Source organism: Danio rerio, chromosome 9 (assembly GCF_052040795.2).
Source record: "Danio rerio strain M-AB ecotype USA chromosome 9, GRCz13ab, whole genome shotgun sequence".
NCBI classification, from domain to species: domain Eukaryota; kingdom Metazoa; phylum Chordata; class Actinopteri; order Cypriniformes; family Danionidae; genus Danio; species Danio rerio.
Genome location: NC_141029.1, coordinates 58,385,001 through 58,407,500, shown reverse-complemented (window position 1 = coordinate 58,407,500; position 22,500 = coordinate 58,385,001). Strand labels below are relative to the sequence as shown.

Sequence of the window (22,500 nt, the reverse complement as noted above, 5' to 3'; positions counted from 1 at the left end):
GGCCTGACCTCGCTAATAACCCTGCATGCGGATCCGCATCTCTGTTGTCAGTGTCACTTCCCAGGTTACAGTTCTGCACAGAAATCTTCAAAATGAAGCTTGGTTTCCGTGAAATATTCCTTGACATCAGCCATGTGTAAACGACTCAAAAAGACTGTTTGTTTTACATATATTAAAAGGCTTTAGGAGATTGTACCTGATATGATATTGTGGTGTTTCATTCATTAATTTCTGAATATGCAAATGAAGTGTGTTATACAGGTATCAGGGTTTCTAATCAGTAACTGTGAGTCTTTCTACAATGCCAGAATGAAGTGCTACATCTGCATGTGTTCATGTGTGCTTTCTCTCTCACAGGATGAGATTCTGACCGTCATACGAAGAGTGGACGATAACTGGGCAGAAGGCATGCTGGGAGATAAAATCGGGATTTTTCCAATCTTATATGTGGAGGTGAGTGCCTGTAAATAAACTGCGATGGAGATTATGAACAATAACTAGCATGTATTTTTCAGAAGAAAATGAGAGTCGTACTTGCCAAAACTCAGCACTGGGTTGATGCTAAGACATTGAGACATCAGACTGGTTGCTAGGTGGTTTCTAATGCTGCGTTCACACCAGACGCGGAACGCACGTCAAGAGCGAGTGATTTACATGTTAAGTCAATGCAAACACGCAAATAGACATTCTGCGGCGCGATACACGTGAATGGTGCGGCGCGAATTACGCGAATTGCGCGAATGACGCAGTGCGAATTTTGTGCGAAGCTCTCGAGTTCGAAAATCTGAACTTCAGTGGACATTTGCGCCGCGTTAACCAATCAGGAGCTTGCTCTTGTGGGGGCGTGATTGTGACGTATCGCCGGGGATACGTCACAGGCGATACGTCACAATCACACCCCCACAAGAGCAAGCTCCTGATTGGTTAACCAGTTCATGAAACTGGGCTGGGCTCAGTCAGAAGCACCGCTGAAAGTCTCCGTCAGCCAGGTTCAGTTTCTGGAGGAGTTTATGAGCTCATAGAGCTGCTGCACCTCTGAAAGGATGTAGTGGACTCAGACATGGCCCTAAACGTATCGACGCTGTTTTTCAGTCTTCATAAAGCACATAAACACTGTTATTTTCTTCATAAAATCCATGTTAGCCATTTAGCAATAAAGCTAAAGTCACCGGGCACGGGCAGACAGAACCCCTGCCCATCACGCGAATCCGCGTCTGTTCTTAAGCGGATTTGATGCGCGAACGAAGCGGATTTGACGCGCGAACGAATCGGATTTGACGCGCGAACGAATCGGATTTGACGCGCGAACGAATCGGATTTGACGCGCAAACGAAGCGGATTTGACGCGCGAACGAAGCGAGTAACCTGAAATGTTCACGCGGCTATTTACGCACGAATAGCGCAATTTATCCACATGTCCGCGTCTGGTGTGAACACAGCATAAGGTGTTGCTAGGGTGTTTTGTGTGGCCAAAATGTTATTTGACTGAATGAGAAAGTTTATTTCACGGTAAGGATATATTTTATAGGTTTTATAATGGTAGTTATTCCAGAAAATCTGCAAAATTGCTTGTGTGAAAGCGAACTGCACCAAGAGCAAAGTACAGCAATGTAATAATTTTATTTACAATTTTAATTTGCCAGGTTGTTTTTAGGGCTGATTTATACTTCTGCATCAAGCGCACGCGTATGCTCTGGCTAGACCTTCACGTGATCGCATAGCCCTCGTCATGGCCGTCGCCGATGTTAATGTGCACCTCTCAGAAAATGTAACTACACATCGCAACGACATGTAGCGCAAGTGTAACGGATGTCCTTCTGCGTTGTGTTTGATGGTTTAAATGAAAGGATCCATACAGCAATGTGGTCGAACTTGAGTTTATTCTTGTCTCTCTGTATCATAAAGAATATAACAGACATCAGTCCAACATATCTTCACAGCACAGCAATGTCTGTTGATCAGTACACAATTTTTAAACTCATTTGTTCTCATTTTTATAGGAAAATGCAGATATGCTACATAAACCTTCTCAAAAATAAATGTAAAGTGTCAACCCGATTAAATTTAAAGCCCTAATTCACATTTTACATATATATAGTTTACATTGTGCTCATTAAACTTAACTTATATGAAACGCTCCACACTCAATTATGATCCAAACCTGTTTCCCTCACAATAATGATACAATAATTAACCTTACTGAAGATACTGAATAATCTAATCATCCATATCAATGTAATAATATAGGCATTTATAAGAGGAGCCGAAAAACGCACCTGTCTGTCGGACGCCATCTCACAAAGTGAGCGCGCACCGGAAACTACGTCAGCTATACTCTCGCACCTACGCGGTCATACTCGCTTATAAACACCTATATTATTTTTCACATGGATGTAAAGAGAACACTATCGAAACTTTAAACACTGAAATAAGAAGAATGCAAAATATTGAAGTAAAAGGAAAGTAATTAATTGTTTGTCATGTCTATTTCCTTTAAACCGCCTTTCAAAATAAAATACCCTTCCAATAATAAAAAAAGGAACCAATAATCTAGTGCAACAACACACACACGCCACACAAGCTCTGATGGTCAGCTTTGTAGTGCTGACTAAAGTAAGCGGGGCCGAGAGCCGCACCAACCCATTGGAGCGAGTGTTTACAAGTGTCGAGTTCTGTGAAGAGGCTCCAGATGGAGACTGCTGTGTTGTGTTTACCTCATGATGAAAGTTGCTGCACGTTCTCTGGTTCCTGCCTCTGAATGAGAGAGCTTAAGCCACTTGTACACTAAGGTAGTGTTTAGAAAAAACAAAACACCAGCGAAGAAACTCGACACAGGAGCATAAACACCTCACTGCCAGCTAGTGTTTCAGAAGTGTTATTGCAGAGCAACACAAGCAGCATGCAGAGATATAACTGCACTGCAATGTGCAAGGCATGTGCTGTGGATCACTCCACGCAGAAGTATAAACCAGGCTTAAGGTGTCGCTAGGGCACTCTGAGTGGTGGAAATGCAGAAACACAGCAGGCTGCAGCTTGATTCTGCTGGCTCAGTGCTTCAAGGTTTAATCGCCTACAGATAATAACATAAAACACCAGAAAAGCCTCTTCAGCAGGATGGAGGAGCAGGTGCGTCGTCTGTGTGTCACCGGGCCACTCCAGTGCTGCATTGTGGGTAATGTGTATTGATTTTGAGCACAGAGATCCAGAGTTTCAGATAACCCACAGCACTATCAGAGCGGTTAACCATGAGTTTAACACACACTGCATTATAATAAACACATCGTCCTTCTGTCTGTGAGATGCACATTAGAAACTGAGACGTTTGTTTCTCACACTCAAATTAAAAGTGTAAACCGAAACTAATAAATGCTTTATTTAAAAATGAAATCATACTGTACGCTCTAAAGAAAGTCTTAAAATGTCTAGAATTTCAAAAACAAAATTTCAGGCTTTAAAAAGTCCTAAATTTGCTGAAATTGTGTCTTAAATAATTGTAAAAAGCGATTAATTTTATTATGTCCGTGTAAAGCTACCCAACATGCCTCCAATCACAAACAATCCATATCAATAGAACTTTTAACAAAACTCTATTCATAACGAGATGGTTTAATAATCATCCTAGCAATAATACTTGTTTAATAGTTATCTGTGTATTATAGTCCATATATGTGAGGACACTGACCTGGACAGACTAACATGCATACATTTAGTTTATTACAGACGTTGCTAGGCGGTTGCTAAGGTGTTGCTGGGTGGTTGCTAAGATGTTGTTAGGTAATTTCTAAGGTGTTACTAGGTCATTGCTAAGGTGTTGCTAGGTGGTTACTAAGGTGTTCTTAGTGGTTGCTAAGATGTTGCTAGGTTGTTGCCAAGGGGTTGCTGGTTGGCTGCTTAGATGTTGCTAAGTGGTTGTTAAGATGTTGCTAGGTGGTTGCTAAGGTGTTGCTAGGCAGTGGCTAAGGTGTTTTAGGTCATTGCTATGGTGTTGCTAGGGTGTTCTGATTGGTTGCTAGGTATTTGCTAGGTGTTCTAGGTCATTGCTAAGGTGTTGCTAGGTGGTTGCTAGGGTTTTCTAAATGGTTGCTAGGTCATTGCTAATGTGTTGCTAGATGGTTGCTAAGCTGTTCTGAGTGGTTGTTAGGCAGTTGCTAAGACATTGCTATGTGGTTGCAATGGTGTTGCTAGGCGATTGCTAAGGGGTTCTGAGTAGTTGCTAGGCAGTTGCTAACATAAATTAGCATGGTTCTAGTATGAACTGGCATATTGCCAGCGAGTTTGTAGCATAAATTATCATGTTTTAGCATGACTTTTGTATGAATTATCATGTTGCTAGCATGTTTATAGTATGAATTAGCATGTTGCTAGTATGATTATTATGTTTGTTAGTATGTCCAATGTAAAGTCAATGGCAGTTTTTATAATGGAAGTCTATGGGACAGTTGCTAGGGCACCGTAAGTGGTTGCTAGGGTGTGGCTAGTAGGTTGAAAGGTCGTCAGTGATTGGCAGATTGGTAGTCTGAGTTAAATGAGCCCAGCCTTAAGTCTGTATGACAGTCTGACGCAAAGTTATGAGGTCACATAGTTTGGTCTAATGTTAAGTCAATGGGACTTTTCCGAAATTTGAATTCGGAAAACCGAAAGTCGGATCAGTTGGAAAAGATAAAGCAGCTTAATTCAGTATAGTTTGGAGGTCTGGAGTTAATTTGGTGGTTGGTTGTAGTATAAACGGTCTAGGAGGAGATGCAGTCTTAAAATAGTCTAAGAAGAAGACAGAAGAATTATAGGTTTATGTATGTTGGCTTTCTCAAGCCACCATAATTATAGTCATTTTATTAATTTAATAATGAGGCACTGGAAGCAGAATCTGAAAACGCATATCCTAAATAAATAATAATAAAAGTTAACAAAAGGTGCAAGCTAAAGAGTAACAGAGTCTGTGATATCTGCCGATTTATTTCAGTCGTCAGACACCCACATGACAATATACTACAGTAATCTACAGTGAACACTTTAGTGTTTCTTTAATCATACTGACACTGACACCTCCAGTAGTAGAGATAGAGATGCTGCACAATCAGCTCAAATGCAACTCTCTACTAGCCGGGCTTCAGCTAACTCTATCAAACCTCTTCAGCTGCTCCAGAACGCAGCAGCACGAGTGGTCTAATGAAGCTAAAAGAGCACATGTCACTCCGCTGCTCATCCGTTTGCACTGGCTGCCAGTTGCTGCTCGCATCAAATTCAAAGCTCTGATGTTTGCTTACAAAGCGACTTCTGGCTTTGCTCCTTCTTATCTGCTCTCACTTCTGCAGATGTATGTGCCCTCCAGAAACTTGCGTTCTGTGAATGAACGTCGCCTCGTGGTTCCATCCCAAAGAGGGAAGAAATCACTTTCCCGACTCTCACGTTCAATCTGCCCAGTTGGTGGAATGAACTCCCTAATGCCGAGTTCAGACTGCATGATTTTCAGAGTAGTCGTGTCACAGATGTTTTCACACTGCATGACTATCTGGGCTGGCGTTTTGTCGCTGCTTTGTTTACACTGCAAGATGATTCGGCGACAGGGACTTTCACATTGCATGACTTTACTATAGGGAGAATCACTGACAACTTCGTCCAAACTACGTCTCACAGCCAAAAACATGTAGTATATCTTTTGTTCTTAACTACATAATGAGAGAGAAGCCTTTATTGGGGTAGAACATGTACATGTTTGCCCACCTGGGTTTAAAGGGAATTAGCCATTTCTCCTCAACGTTGATAATTTCTGTATGAAACATCAAACAGACACGGTTGCTCCTGAGTCCTGTCAAACCTCCACTAGTTTTTCCTTCATTTCGTGGGTCCAAATAAACTGAAAAAGAGCGCTTTTACCTTCTCCCCCAGCCTCCCGCTGGCCTGCAGCAGGTATACACACACACACACACAAGTGAATGCTGCTCTCTCATTGGCTGTAGGCGATCGTCGATGTTATTTTCAGTCAAAACTCAGTTCACACGGCATGATTTGAATCGCCGACAGCTCCAGATATTCAGTACGCCAAATATCTCACAGGCATCGGCGACTCATCTGCGATTCTCTCAGATCGCGTCTTTGATAGTTCATACTGTGTGATTGTCACTCGCGTGCACGAGCAGCGATTTGCCTGTGATTTGCCAAAATCGGGGCTAAAATCACGCAGTCTGAACCAGGCATAACTGCATCAGAACGGCAGAGTCACTCGCTGTCTTCAAGAAACCACTAAAAACTCAACTATTTAGTCTCCACTTCCCTTCCTAATCTGAAATTGCCTCTTTGGCTCCACCGCTAACTGTACAAAAAAAAAAGACTAATGTTTTGCTTCTTGCACTTCACACACCTGAAACTCGCCTACAGCACTTCTTCATTGTTGCTCTTATAGTTGTGTAAATTGCTTCCTTGTCCTCAATTGTAAGTTGCTTTGGATAAAAGCGTCTGCTGAATGACTAAATGTAAATGTAAATGTTGCTGAATTGGTTTTTTATGTATGGGCGATATATATTGCATCACCAAAAAGGATTGAGCTCACATGCATGTGTTGTGCGGTAAGTCCATATAGGCTATAGTGGTTAATGTGACAGGCCTAGTGTCGTCATATTGCACACCGTTAATCCCCAGTGGAAGTGAACTGAACAGAAGTGTACGTTAATGCAGTGTAAGTGTCTGATGATGAAGGCACTAATTGCTGGAATGTAAAGTCATAGATGTGGACAGGAGTTAATCGCTTACTGGCTGTAATCATTAGCTGCTGTTGGATGATCATTTCTCCTCAGTCTTCTGCTGTGATTGGTGTCAGATTGATGAGATTGAGGAGCTGGATCTCCTCTGCCCCTCCATCAGCAGATGAAAATGGGAAAATAAATGATGTTTATCTGTCTTTCGCCTCCTCACCTCATTTAAAGTCTGTCCTCATGAGCTCTCGTCTTCGTCTCACTGCTGTTATAATGATGAGATCCAGCTCCTCATTCACTGTCGTTCAGCACAAGGCGGAGCATAAAGAAATGCATGAAGAATATGGAGCCTGTTCAAGATTTACTATCAGTTTTTGTATTGTGCAAGAAGGTCTCTGGTTTGAGTCTCGGCTGGGTCAGTTGGTGTTTCTGTGTGGAGTTTGCATGTTCTCCCTGTGTTGGCGTGGGTTTCCTCCGGGTGCTCCGGTTTCCTTCACAGAACACATGCGCTATAGGGGAACTGATCGACTAAACTGGCTGTAGTGTATGAGTGTGTCTGTGTGTGAGTGTGTATGGGTGTTTTCCAGTATTGGGTTGCAGATGGAAGGGCATCCGCTGCGTAAAAAACATATGCTGGAATAGTTGGCGGTTCATTTTGCTGTGGTGACCCCTGATAAATAAGGGACTAAGCCGAAGGAAAATGAATGAATGATGCTATATCTAATAAAATGGGAAAGTTTCAAGACATGTAAAATAAAATGATGATTAGGGGTGTAAATCAGACATCTCATCATGATCAAACATGACATTGATTGTCACATTCACCGTCACACACAGTATGATATGCAGTGAAATGCTTATACTAGGGATGTGCACATCGATGCTCGAGTATTGATATATCGATACTCTGAAGATTTTAATTTGGTATTGATATTTTTTAAGTATCGATATTTTACTATATTTGAATAATTTCTGCATAACTAAAGGTTTTAGCGCTGTGACACTTTGAATACAAGGCGTTACACCATCAGCGGCGGAACGTGACGTGAGGGATCATGTGCCTTTCAGATAACTTACATACTCAACACACGCATGTCGCACACTTCTGCATTACGGAATCACATGATTGCAGAGACATAACGCAGCATGTTGTGGTGCTCATCAGCTGAAAAAGCGTTGCACGAGCAATATTTGTGATAAGAAAGTCAAACACAGCAACAATACAAGCAGCCTTTATCAACACTTACAGAAAATACAGCCTGAAACTTATAAAGAAGCCGAACAAAAACAAGATGCCCAGTGCTCCTCTGCGCAGTCTCCCTCTGTGAGTATATATATATATATATATATATATATATATATATATAATAAGTGGTATCGATATCAATATCGATATCGTAAAAAAATTAAACAAAAATTATCGGTATCGTATCGAATTAAAAAATTGTGGTATCGCCCATCCCTAGCTTATGCAACAGCCTGTGACCTTAAAAAACAAAACAAAATAATATCAATAAGAATCTAAATTATGGGATATTCCGCAGATTTTTTAGCTCATCATTGATTTTGTTTATTTACTTGTGTAAATGTGTGTAAATTTATATATTTTTGTATATATATAAATTTACACACATTTACATATATATTAATTTTACACACATTTACACATATATTATATATATTCATTTTCATTCATTTTCTTGTCGGCTTAGTCCCTTTATTAATCCGGGGTCGCCACATCGGAATGAACCGCCAACTTATCCGGCACGTTTTTACACAGTGGATGCCCTTCCAGCCACAACCCATCTCTGGGAAACATCCACACACACACACACTCATACACTACGGACAATTTAGCCTACCCAATTCACCTGTACCGCATGTCTTTGGACTGTGGGGGAAACAGGAATATATATATAAGCACGTTGTCAGATCATGCTTATATGATTATTGCCCTTTTCACAGACAACCATGGTGTATTTCGTGAACTGTAAAGTGTTGTTGTGCTACTACTAATGTGTATTTCATCATTTAAAACCTGAAATAAGTCTCTTGTGATTGAAAACACTGATTATTTGTGATTTATGACAATGGTCATAGCTATTAAAATCTAGTATTAACTAGTATAAATATCAGTATTGGTCATTACATTTGATCAATCATTAAATGTTTAGATTAAATATGATTCTTTCTGCAATCCTACTAGCCGTTTAGTAATAATAATAATAATAATACATTTTATTTGTAATGTGCTTTTCTTAAACTCAAAGCGCTACAGGGCAAAATACTAGCAATACAAGGCAAGCAAAACAGCACACGAGTAAAATGCAATAAATCATTCAAAATATGAACCATAAGATAGAATAAATGTGAACAGATTAATCATCCTGAGTTAAAAGCGATGCTAAAAAGGCGAGTCTTAAGAAGTTTCTTAAAACAGTCCAGAGAGGCGGCATTCCCAGTGCTGATAGGGAGTGCATTCCACAGCTTAGGCGCACTGTGTGAGAAAGCCCTCCCACCCATGGTCTTGAGTTTACAGTGTGGCAGTCCCGATGCAGAGCGAACACTGCGGGCTGGGGTGGCGAGACTCACCAGGTCACAGATGTAACCGGGTGCTAGCCCATGCACTGCTTTAAAGGTTAAAATAAAGGTCTTAAGATCAATTAATTTATGGTAACACTTTACAATAAGGTTCATTAGTTAATGCATTTACTAACATGAACTAATCATGAACAACACATGTACAGCATTTATTAATCATAATTGAACATTTACTAATGCATTATGAACATCCAAGTCCATGCTTGATAACAGTAGTTAATGCACCGTGAGTTAACATGAACTAACTAACTACTGTATTTTCATTAACTAACACGAACAAATACAGTAGTAAATGTACTGTTCATTGTTTGTTCATGTTAGTAAATGCATTAATTAACATTAACTAGTGAACCTTATTGTAAAGTGTGACCTAATTTATTATTAATTAACAAAAAAAACATTTGACTTTGGCTGAGGATGTCTGTGTTTTGAGATGATAGTGCATCACAGAAATACACACACTAGCATAACAGTTAATGAACTGATCTTAAGCAGCATTCGCTCTTGGGATAGTGTGCAGACCTGCTACCAGCCCTTTATTTACGGTATTAACGTTTCACTGTGGCTTTTGAGTGTCATTTGCAGGTGAATCACAGAAATAGACATAAATGTATTCAGTAATACCCATTTTCTGTGAGCGCAATGTGGATTAAATTTCACAGTATTTTAATTCTCCTGCTGTTCTTGACAGGTTTCGTGACGATAACCTGCAGTGTTAGTGTGTCTCTGTGCAGCAGACGCTGAAGTGAATAAAGGGAGATTACTGTAGAGCGATCAGGATGAGGACGACACACACACACACACACACACACACACACACACACATACACGCACTCTCTCTCTCTCTCACACACACACATTAAAAAAAAGACTTGATAGAAATAGCTGTTGATGGCGCACCTTTATTCCCTGCGTGGTGCAGCAGACGCAGTGATAACTGCGAGTTATTTCTGTGCGCTCGCTCTCTGACAGCCTGTCATTATTCTGCTGCGCTGTGATCCTCCTTTTGTCGTCTTCTCGTGCTGTAATTACACTCTATTATTGGCACAATTAGCTGAGGCTGTGAACGCGGCTCTGGCGCGAGCTTGACCTGTATTAACCACATTCACAGAGGCTCTCAGAGTTCACGGCGGCGATAACGAGCTCCAGCTCCTAATGAACTGACGAACAGGAGTTTAGTGACCTGCAGAAACAACACCTGCACTGACCACACGCAGCTGCAGACAGGGGGCGCCAGAACGGCAGGAGCATTAGAAGCTTTCTAATTATGATTCCATTCACAGATGTCAATTAGGTTTGTGTGCCAAAGTCTAATAATATAAAACACTAGTGAATAAAGCTGTGTTTCCATCCAATGAGACAAAAGGAAAGAAAATCATCACTTCCCGCTGCTCCTGCACGGATATCAGTGAGTGGAGTCTGCTGCACTGTGGTGATTCTCCACTGTGCTGTGTGTTCTCCTCTAATAAACGAGCTGCGCCTCAGAACACCAAGACCAAACGCAATGAACGCGGTGAATGGGGCTCAGACTGGCTGTAGCCCAATCAGAATATTGAATAGCCCTGTTTTAGTCACCCATAAGGGTGATCAGATGACCCTATTTTCCCAGGACAGTCCCTTATTTCAGCACTACCACGAGAACCGTCCAGTCAAAATTCGGCTAACCAAGCTCGTCTAGAACAAGCTGGGACAGGCAGAAACATCCTAAATGGACTCATAACTGAAGCGATGTCTCGGTTACAGCTGGACTCAAACCAGCACAATGCTTCCATCACACAATATAACCGAGACAGTGTGCGAACAAATCAAATAGCCTACACGAGCAGTTATCAAAATCTCCATTGTTGTAGAGTATCTGTCTCAAGTAAATACACTTGGTAACGCTTTACAGTAAGTCCAACTGAACCAGTTGGAAAGCAAACTCTTTTATTCATGGATGTTAACTTTGCCCCTTTTATGAAAAAGACAGTAATAAAAGGGAGCAATGAAATACTGGTGCTGACTTTAATTAAACTAAATATCTGATGCAACAAATAAATATATAAAAAATAAACAAACAAACAAACAGATAATAAATAAATAAATAAATAAACAAACAAACAGATAAAAAATAAATAAATAAACAAACAAACAGATAATAAATAAATAAATAAACAAACAGATAAATAAATAAACAAACAAACAGATAAAAAATAAATAAACAGATGAATAAACAAACAAACAAACAAACAAACAAACAAACAGATAAAAATAAATAAATAAATAAACAGATTAATAAATAAATAAACAAACAAACAAACAAACAGATAAATAAATAAATGAATAAATAAATAAATAAACAGATAAATAAATAAACAAACAAACAAACAAACAAACAGATAAAAATAAATAAATAAATAAGTAAATAAACAAACAGATAAATAAATAAATAAATAAATAAATAAATAAATAAATAAATAAATAAATAAATAAATAAATAAATAAATAAATAAATAAATAAATAAATAAATACCCCTATTCAAAGTATCTATTTTAAAGCACAAATTTAGGAAGTATTGCAAATGTTTTTGTTTTGTTGACTTTGGCAGCCTGTTTGAACTTAAGTTCATATTATGTCATTACTTTATTTTGTATACTTGCAGGCCTGTGTTAATAAAATAGAAAAGAAAAAAATCTAATATAAATAATATAATATAATATAATATAATATAATATAATATAATGTAATATAATATAATATAATATAATATAATATAATATAATGTAATATAATATAATATAATATAATATAATATAATATAATATAAATCAAATGGTGTAAAATTAGATAATAATATTAATTAGTAAATTATTATTAATAACAATAACAACAATTATATAAATATATACACACACACACACACATTGATGGACTCAAACATACAGACTCTCCGTGCGCTGTGGGGACAGACGCAGGGTTTCAGTTCTTAAAGCAGATGCTTTTGTCATGTGAAATTATTTTCAAGAGTTCACACTCAGCTGATGATTGATTATAAAGCGTGTTTGGCATGCTGTCCCAGGAGAGAGACCTGAGCTCATAAAATCTTCGAGCCCGGGGCTCCCTCCTGTTTGCAAGGCGAGAGGGGAGTTTGAGCTCAGGTAGATGTGGAGAACTCCCCTGCTGTAGTAGCTAGTGAACAGATAGTGATCGCTCTTAAGAGATAACTACTGACTAGGAGCATGTCTATGGTGCTGATTTGGATTAAGTCAATTAACTTAAGTTGCATGTTTTTGGATGGTGGGAGGAAACCGGGGAACTCGGGGGAAACCCACATGAGCACGGGGAGAACCTGTAAACTCCACACAGAAATGTCGGCTGGCTTGGTAAAGACTAGAACCAGTGACGTTCTTGCTGTGAGGCAACAGTGCTCACCACTGGGCCACCGTGCCGCCCATCTAGGAAAGGAGGAGGAGTAGGCTTTTATAGTGGCTTAGGCCGCGATTTTGGCTCGCCGACAGGTTTTGAGAAATCACCGACAAATGCCTAAAATCACAGGCAAATCGCTGCTCGTGCACGTGAGTGACAATCACACAGTATAAACGATCAAAGATGCTAAATATCTGGAGCTGTCGGCCATTCAAATCATGCCGTGTGAACTGAGTTTTGACTGAAAATAACATCAGCCATCGCCTACAGCCAATGAGAGAGCAGCATTCACTTGTGTGTGTGTGTGTGTGTGTGTGTGTGTGTGTGTGTGTATACCTGCTGCAGGCCAGCGGGAGGCTGGGGGAGAAGGTAAAAGCGCTCTTTTTCAGTTTATTTGGACCCACGAAATGAAGGAAAAACTAGTGGAGGTTTGACAGGACTCAGGAGCAACCGTGTCTGTTTGACGTGTCATTCAGAAAGAAATTAGTTTATTATTAACTTAAGTTGAGGAGAAATGGCTAATTCCCTTCAAACCCAGGTGAGCAAACATGTACATGTTCTACCCCATTAAAGGCTTCTTTCTCATTATGTAGTTAATAACAAAAGATATACGACGTGTTTTTGGCTGTGAGACGTAGTTTTGATGAAGTTGTCTGCGATTCTCCCTATAGTAAAGTCATGCAATGTGAAAGTCCCTGTCGCCGAACCATCTTGCAGTGTAAACAAAGCAGCGACGAAACGCCGGCCCAGATAGTCATGCAGTGTGAACACATCTGTGACACGACTACTCTGAAAATCATGCAGTCTGAACTCGGCATTAGGAGTCGTCTGATTGGTGAATCATAAATTGAATAATGCAGGACCGGCCGCAAGCAATCCTAAGCACATGATCCTCTCGACAATAGTTTATAAATAAACTTCACTTAAAATGTGTTACTCTTTTATTGCTGGTTTTGCGTTTTACATTAAGACATTTTTTGATATTATCAATATTTTACTTTTGTTTAAGCAGTTTATGTTTGGGCTGATGAGAAATAGTGACTGCCGACACACATCACTACACTTCAAATCATATTTGTTTTTACGAATATTTGTAAATGACTGACCAACTAAAAAACATTAAAATTACGATACAAATCAAAGCTAGATTCATTACTAGAAGAGATTTCATTCAGTCATTTTCTTTTCGGCCTAGTGCCTTTATTAATCAGAGGTCACCACAGCAGAATGAACTGCCACATTATCCCTTTCAGCTGCAACCCATCACTGGGAAACACCCATACACACACCCACATACACAGGGTTAATTTAGTTAATTCCTCTATAGCGCATGTGTTTGGACTGTGGGGGAAACCGGAGCACCTGGAGGAAACCCACGCCAACACGGGGAGAACATGCAAACTCCACACAGAAACACCAACTGACCCAGCCGAGGCTCAAACTAGAGACCTTCTTGCTGTGAGGCCACAGTGATATCCACTGCACCACCATCAGTACTTACCTCTAGGAGAGCTAATTAGCCTATTTTCTGTAGAGAGTCGGTTTGATTTTAGCAAGACGGAAAAGCATTCACATCCTCGTAGGTGAGCAGCAATATTTTACACACAGATTTGCACAGGCAGCCGGTGTAGGGGAGATAAACCTGAGCTCATATGATGGTGTTTTCTTGACCTGGTATGAACTGCATTTTGCACAGAGAGGCAATGCTTCAGTCTCTGTGTTTATTTCCTCTCTCAGAGTCTTCTCGGCGCATTATTCCGCATGCGATTCATTCACTGGAATGACTGCGGAGTAATAACACGGTGACCTTCAGAAGACCACGACGCCGATCCACCGGGACCATCAGTCAGGCTCATTTACATCTCGTCTGCATCTCATTAGCATATTTATGAATGCGGGACTTTGAATTGAAACAAAGGGCGCGAGTGACTTCTGATCCTCCTTCTGAGAGAGTGTTTGTTTACCGCGCACAATCACATCTGCTTCCGTTTGTTTTATTCATCCGAACATGGCATTTATGGAAATACCGAGGTAAAGTTCAGTGCGGGATTGACAGTCGGCCTGCGGGACATGTCTTTGTGTTGATGATAGTGTCGTGTTTGGCTTGGGTTGTGCAGTTAATTGGGATGAAACTCAAGATTTGACCATGTTTCTCTTTTGGCTGAACAACAAAAAAGCCATTTCCAGGATTTTCTCTTGGTTTATTTATGGGTGTAACGGATCACGGTTGATCCATAATCTGTGCGGATCTCAACCCCACAGTTCAGAACAAGTTAATCCAGGCATCACGATCGCCTCACAATAAGAAGGTCGCTAGTTTGAGCCTCGGCTGGGTCAGTTGGTGTTTCTGTGTGGAGTTTGCATGTTCTCCCCGTGTTGGTGTGGGTTTCCTCCAGGTGCTCCAGCTTCCCCCACAGTCCAAACACATGCGCTATAGGGGAATTGGATAAGCTAAAATGTCAGTAGTGTATGTATGTGAATGCAATAGTGTGTGGATGTTTCCCAGTGTTGGGTTGCAACTGAAAGGGCATCCGCTGAGTAAAACATATGCTGGATGAGTTGGTGGTTCATTCTGCTGTGGCAACCCCTGATTTATAAAGGGACTAAGTCGAAAAGAAAATGAATGAATGAATAAGTTAATCCAACATTTAACAATTGCAGAGAGATCGCCTCCCGCGTCATTCAAATCATGCGTATGAAAGCATTTTGGCTTCCCTGTAAAATATAAGGATGATAGAAGAAGTTGTGGTGGGACCCAAATGCTTTCTTATGTTGGTAATTAAGTGTGCATACTGTCACTGTGTGTTTATCCTGCATTAATGCATTCAGTGTAACGCTGCACAGCATTAAAAGATGGCGATCTCAATTCAAACCAGCGCAGCATGACTGATAAATGATGATGATCTGCATATGTTTATTAATCCTTCAAAGCGCTGCAGTTAAATCTGTGTTTGATCAAGAGAGTTTTTGCACTGTTTTGAGTGAGTTACAAACAATTAAAAAAACCAGAAGTACTGGAAGAACAGCTTATAGTTCAGATATAAACACTTATGTTTATCTGAGTTCATGGTGAGGGTTAAAATCACTGTTTAATGGAACTTGACGCTGGTGAATGTTGTAGCAATTACATGGTGTAACCAACAGGTGGCGACAAACAACCATCAAAATGATGTCAGTGAATTTGCTTTCAGAAATGATCCACCGATAAAACATGAAGTTTGATGTGTGAATTGTTGAATCAATAATTGAAGATAAATATGATCTGTTGATCAAGATGCTAGATTTCTATATTTAGCATTATCAGCAACACTAGCGAACATCATTTTTCCTATTGACTATTTTCTTTTTATTAAGCTGCTTCTTTCTTTGTTTTAATTTTATTAAATGACAGGCTCTAATTATGTTATTAAGCCAATGGTTTGTGCAGTAATATTTTTGTATAAATGGAAAGCAAATGACATTTGTCTCCTCCCTTTTTTGCTGATCCAAAAAATGGTCCGATCCATGACTCAAAAACCACAGTGTGACCCGAACCATGAAATACGTGATCCGTTACACCACTAGTTTTATTCTAGGCAGGACTACACAAGCATTGTACATAAATATGTCACAATCTGAGTTATTGTTATGCTTTTTATTGCTTTTTTATTTAATGTTAAGTTGTTTGACAATCGACATTGTATAGAAATAACGGCTGAGTTTATTTAATCAAAAAATGTGTTGTATTATTACAATTTAAATGTGAACTTTTGTAAATATATAGTAAAATGCAAGTTACTGTTGTGATTTAAAACTGGAAAAAATATAGTGTGCTAGTTTAATGCTCAAGAAGCATTGATTATTATTATGATTATCAGTGTGCTGATGTGTATTTAGAGTATTGTCAATCGGCTGTGCAAATCTTTATTCATCTGGCATTCCTGAAAAATAAAAATGTGTCATCATCTGAAAAAATTAAATCACATCACGCATACTGATGAGTTTATTTACTAAATCGGTTTGTTCTTATTGAATTTTCCTACTGTTATCCTAAGGTTTATCCTGCTCAGTGTGTTTTATGCACATTTTCACAATTTATGTGCATCTCGTCATTTCAAACTAATTTTTTTATGTGTTAATATAAAATGTGCATAAAAATAGGTGAACAGGTAAATCTGAAATGAAGCTTTGATAAAAGTGTGTTTGGACGGCACGGTGGCTCAGTGGTTAGCACTGTGGCCTCACAGCAAGAAGGTCTCTGGTTTGAGTCTCGGCTGGGTCAGTTGGTGTTTCTGTGTGGAGTTTGCATGTTCTCCTTGTGTTGGCGTGGGTTTCCTCCGGGTGCTCCGATTTCCCCCACAGTCTAAACACATGCGCTATAGATGAACTAAATTGGCCGTAGTGTGTGTGTGTGTGTGTGTGTGTGTGTGTGTGTGTGTGTGTGTGTGTGAATGAGTGTGTATGGGTGTTTCCTAGTACTAGGTTGCAGCTGGAAGGGCATTCACTGTGTAAAACATGTGCTGGAATAGTTAGCAGTTCATTCCACTGTGGTGATGCCTGATAAATAAGACACTAAGCTGAAGGAGAATCAAGGAAGTGAATAATCCTGTGTTTTTATATTGATGTAAGCATGAATGCTAATGCTGCACACTGTTCCCTCTTGTTCTTGTCCAGCTGAATGAAACTGCTAAGCAGCTGATGGAGATGGACAAGCCGTCTCCGTCTCCAGCTCCTGGTCCCAGCACTGATCCAGGTTCTCCGTCCACGGGCCCCTGCGCTGCCGTCAGCTGCAACGGGAGCGGCGTGCACCGGCGTGTGGAGGGCAAGAAGAACGCCAAGAAGCGGCACTCGTTCACGGCGCTCAGCATGACGCAGCGTTCAGCGCAGGTGCTGGGAAACAACAGACACTCCATGGAGATCAGCGCACCTGTGCTCATCAGCTCATCTGATCCACGAGCCGCAGCGCGCATCGCAGACTGCACACATCTGTCCTCCAGCGCACCTGCAGCACAGGTACAGCATACACAAACACAAACACACATCTGTCCTCCAGCACAGCTGCAGCACAGGTACAGCACACATGTATGTCTGCAGCAAGCGGCAACCTCCTGGTCTCCCTTGGGTAGTCAATTTGGAAGTAGCTAAAACTGCAATTCATCGACTCGCCTTTGGGGGGGCTGGTGTAACGGAGGCCAGTCAAGTAGATGCAGTGCAGGTAAAGCTCACTCCTCTGACCTCTAAAGGTGCTCTAGTGACTGACGCTAGAGGCCATGGTCTTTAGCCTCCTTGTTAGAGCAACCGACTCCTATGCGGAAGGTCGCTGGTTCGATACCAGCTCGGAGCAGCTTCTGTGGCGTAGGACCAGCAGGGTTACGTTGGCTCCAGGAAATCCAACTGCAATGGTAAATTAGCCATTTTTACAGCTGATAAAAACATGTTTACAGCCTGATACAAAATATGGCTTTAGTGCATACAGCTAATATTACCCTTTATGACCCTAACCTGCCTACCTAATTAACCAAGTGAAGCCTTTAAAGGGCAATGAGACCCCCTGTTTCAGCAGGGTGTTTTCACACCTCTAGTTTGAACAAAGTCAGGAAAGTGGGCGTGTCCAGCTCTGTTTAGGGGGAGTGTCAGGGGAGGGAAAAGTGGAAGGATTTGAATAAAAATGGGAGTTTCCATTTGGGCATGCGCTGATTTTCACCGAAGCAAAACAAACTCAGATGCACTCGCTAGGTCAGAAAGCCGTGTGTGTGTGTATATATATATATATATTGCGATCGTGATTTTCAGAAGTTTGACATCACTTTGCAAACGTTTATTATTACTCTTTGTTGAGCCTCTGCGTACAGTTTGATATGACACTTGGACCCGTAAGCGGCTTCCTGTGACATCACACTTAACAAGCGGATACTGTAGTAGTTTGTGGTTCATATCCAAATCACATCGCTGTAGAGTTTTTAAAATCACACTGACACCTTCAACAGATCAGATGAGATCACAGAATCTGCCCAATCAGCTGAAATCTTGCTCTATTGGTGATCTTTATTGGGGATTTAATTGCATCATCAAATGATTGAGGTCATGAACATGTGTTGTGCGATACGTCGGTATATTGATTATTGTGAAGGCCCAAGTGTGTTCGTGTAAACGTGTGTGTGTGTGTGTGTGTGTGTGTGTGTTTGTGCATGATATGTGATCATGCATGTGTGTGTGTGTGTGTGTGTGTGTGTTTGTGCATGATATGTGATCATGCATGTGTGTGTGTGTGTGTGTGTGTGTGTTTGTGCATGATATGTGATCATGCATGTGTGTGTGTGTGTGTGTGTGTGTTTGTGCATGATATGTGATCATGCATGCATGTGTGTGTGTGTGTGTGTGTGTGTGTTTGTGCATGATATGTGATCATGCATGTGTGTGTGTGTCTGTGTGTGTGTGTGTGTGTGTGTGTGTGTGTGTGTGTGTGTGTGTGTGTGTGTGTGTGTGTGTGTGTGTGTGTGTCAGAGCTGCAGTGATGAGCAGAGTTAATAATATTCCTCAGTTGATCTGCGTCTGTGATGGGCAGATGGGAAACTCTCTCTCTCTCTCTCTCTCTCTCTCTCTCTCTCTCTCTCTCTCTCTCTCTCTCTCTCTCTCTCTCTCTCTCTCTCTCTCTCTCTCTCTCTCTCTCTCTCTCTCTCTCTCTCTCTCTCTCTCTCTCTCTCTTCTCTCTCTCTCTCTCTCTCTCTCTCTCTCTCTCTCTCTCTCTCTCTCTCTCTCTCTCTCTCTCTGACATCCTGCTTTAATTCTCTTCTGTGTTCAGTCCAGTAATAATGAGAGTGTGTTTCTCTCAGGAGACGCAGACTTTACTCCGGCTTCTGCCTGGTCGTACTCATGTGCTGATGACAGTTCATAGTTTATTAACCAGTCCAATCTAATCCTGCACAAATCTATCCTGATATAATGTAACACACATCTCAACACGAGCATGTGTGCATGAGAAAGACTTGTACTAGTTTGTACAGTGAGGTTGTAATTTGCTGTAATAACTTTCATAGGGCGACGCAGTGGCGCAGTAGGTAGCGCTGTCGCCTCACAGCAAGAAGGTCGCTGGTTTGAGTCTCGGCTGGGCCAGTTGGCGTTTCTGTGTGGAGTTTGCATGTTCTCCCCGTGTTGGCGTGGGTTTCCTGCGGGTGCTCCGGTTTCCCCCACAGTTCAAACACATGCGGTACAGGGGAATTGGGAAGGCTAAATTGTCCATAGTGTATGAGTATGAATGAGTGTGTGTGTGGATGTTTCCCAGAGATGGGTTGCGGCTGGAAGGGCATCCGCTGCGTAAAAATGTGCTAGATAAGTTGCCAGTTCATTCCGCTGTGGAGACCCCAGATTAATAAAGGGACTAAGCCGAATGAAAATGAATGAACTTTCATAGGGCTGGTGTGTTTTAGATCGTATTGCGGATGTTTCCGGGTCTCCACATGTTGCTGTTGAACTGCTCCCTCTTCATGAGTCTCTAATGAATCTGAACGACTCTAATGAACGGATCACGAGGACCAGATGTCCCTGATCAGATCTGCTGTGGATTATTGGGATTATTGCGCAGATGAAGATTTGGCTGGTTTATGCCGAGCGATTCTCTAGGATTCACGCCTGTTGTTCTGTTTCAGCATCAGCACAGCACATCTTCAGGAATCAAGAATAGAGATGCTCTGATTAGGATTTTCCGATCAGATACACAGACATGCATGCATATGCACACACACACACACACACACACACACACACTTACATAGAATGGCATATACCTGTGTTCATCAGTGGTGTAGCGCAGAATGCATGGTCTCCTGTAAGAACTATTGATGGGGCCCCGCGTGTGTTGAGGTACGCCACTAGTGCTCACATGCTCATACATACATACACACATATACACTTTTACAGCTGAAACGGAGTACTGATTCCTTGTCATGCCGATCGGCCGATACCAACCCTGATGCTTCAAGCTTTATGTAACTGTGCCATTGTATAAAGCACCTTTCACATCTAAGTATGATACTCTGTATGGGGCTCTCTCCTTATCTATGAGAATACATGCTGTAAATACAGTTGAAGTCAGAATTATTCGCCCCCTGTTTATTTTTTCCCCCAATTTCTGTTTAACAGAGAGCAGATTTCTCCAACACATTTCGGCAATATCTCTTATCATTAGCATACAGTATCGAGTAGTAAGACAAATATTGCACCTAAATGTTATTTCTCACATTTTCTTTTTGAGTTATGTATGCATTATCACACAAATATATAGGAAACATCGTTTATAGTAGTTCACCAAGATGTGAGCCTTTAATTCTAAAGTGTGCTCACATTTCCAGGGACTAAACTGGCTACAGGAGAGATTTGTGTGTTGGTTCTGTCGATGTAATTTGCAGATGATCCCTAACACTGCGTGCATGAATATAATTGCAGCAAACCGTTTAGCAGCATTAAAAGTGCCCAAGAAGATGTCCGAAATCCTTAAATGCAATGCCCCAGAGACTGTTCAGATGCATGTCACAGGATGGTGGATGTTTACTGTACTGAAATCACCAACAATAACTAAACAATAACTCAATGCACTACAGAATGTTACATTTACACACACATGCACACATGAGATGTAAATGCATCAGCTTTTTACTGTGTAATACTCACTTCGCACTACTCTTTAATGCATTTAAAAGCTCTACTTTTTACTCATACTCTGAGTAATATTCACACCAGATGCTTTTACTCTACTTTACATTTTCGGCAGGTAATGGTACTTGTTTTTGAGTATGATTTTTCAGAACTCTTTCCACCTCTGGTGGTAAATGTATAATAAAGCACAGAGACTCTGTATGAATGCAGAGTGTCTGTAAAATATGTTATATAGTTTCCCTGTATCATTGATCTGTAAATGCTTGATCTGTAAACCTGACTGTGTTGTTTTCCTGCTGCTCCAGCGTTACAGTAATCTCAGATTGACTGCAGAAGTTATTGATCATGCTGGTTTTGCCCTCTGTGTCTGTGGTGTCGAGGCTACAGACGCTCCTCTTGACCTTTGACCAGGGCTCAGCTGCTCAGATGCTTGTGCTCCATTAGTGTTCAGAGGTCAAAGGTGAACGGCAGACTCTCTGGAGTTCAGCTGAGTGAAAAAAACAGATGATGTTGAGTCCCATGATGCATCTCCAGCTCCCACAATGCATCTGTGGGCGGCCTCAGGAGGCCATTAGTGTAACCCTCAGAGCCTGGAGTTGTAGAGATTATTTCAGGTTTTTATAGTTTTAGAAGCTGTAACCTCAAGCAGACACAGACAGGATATTATATAATGTTTGAGAAATTTGACATTTAAATACAGGAGTGAAATGACTGCCGATTGTCCAAATGGTTTATAACTTTACACTAAGGATTCATTAGTTTTTATTAGGCAAGTCATTGTATAACAGTGGTTTGTTCTGGAGACAATCAAGAACTAATATTTCTGAAAGGGGCGAATAATATTGACATTAAAATGGCTTTAAAACTATTAAAATCTGATTTTATTCTAGCCAAAATAAAACAAATAAGACTTTCTCCAGAAGAACAAACATTAGAGAAAATACTGTGAACAATTCCTGAATCTGTTCAACATCATTTGGGAAATAATTAAGAAGAAGAAAAAAAAATTCACAAAAGGGGGAATAATTCTGACTTCAATTCAAAGATCTTTGTCACAATCACCCCCTGGTTTTGTTATGTAATAATAATAATAATAATAATAACAATAATATTAATGATAACAATAATATTAATGAAACTAATAATAATGATAATAATATCAACGATAATAAT

At 40.5% G+C, this 22,500-nt stretch overlaps 1 protein-coding gene and 1 pseudogene across 1 annotated transcript in view; both read left to right on the top strand.

The window, feature by feature from the left end:
- The window catches only part of sh3rf3 (SH3 domain containing ring finger 3), a gene marked incomplete at its 3' end in the record, with an annotated part of 122,916 nt that overhangs the window by 65,305 nt on the left and 35,111 nt on the right, over positions 1 to 22,500 (top strand). The window contains 2 exon segments of the mRNA NM_001447023.1: positions 358 to 453; positions 17,350 to 17,688. Coding sequence (NP_001433952.1) covers positions 358 to 453; positions 17,350 to 17,688 — 435 coding nt within the window.
- LOC100303724 (SH3 domain containing ring finger 1-like) overlaps positions 1 to 22,500 on the top strand; it is a 25,662-nt pseudogene that overhangs the window by 2,073 nt on the left and 1,089 nt on the right.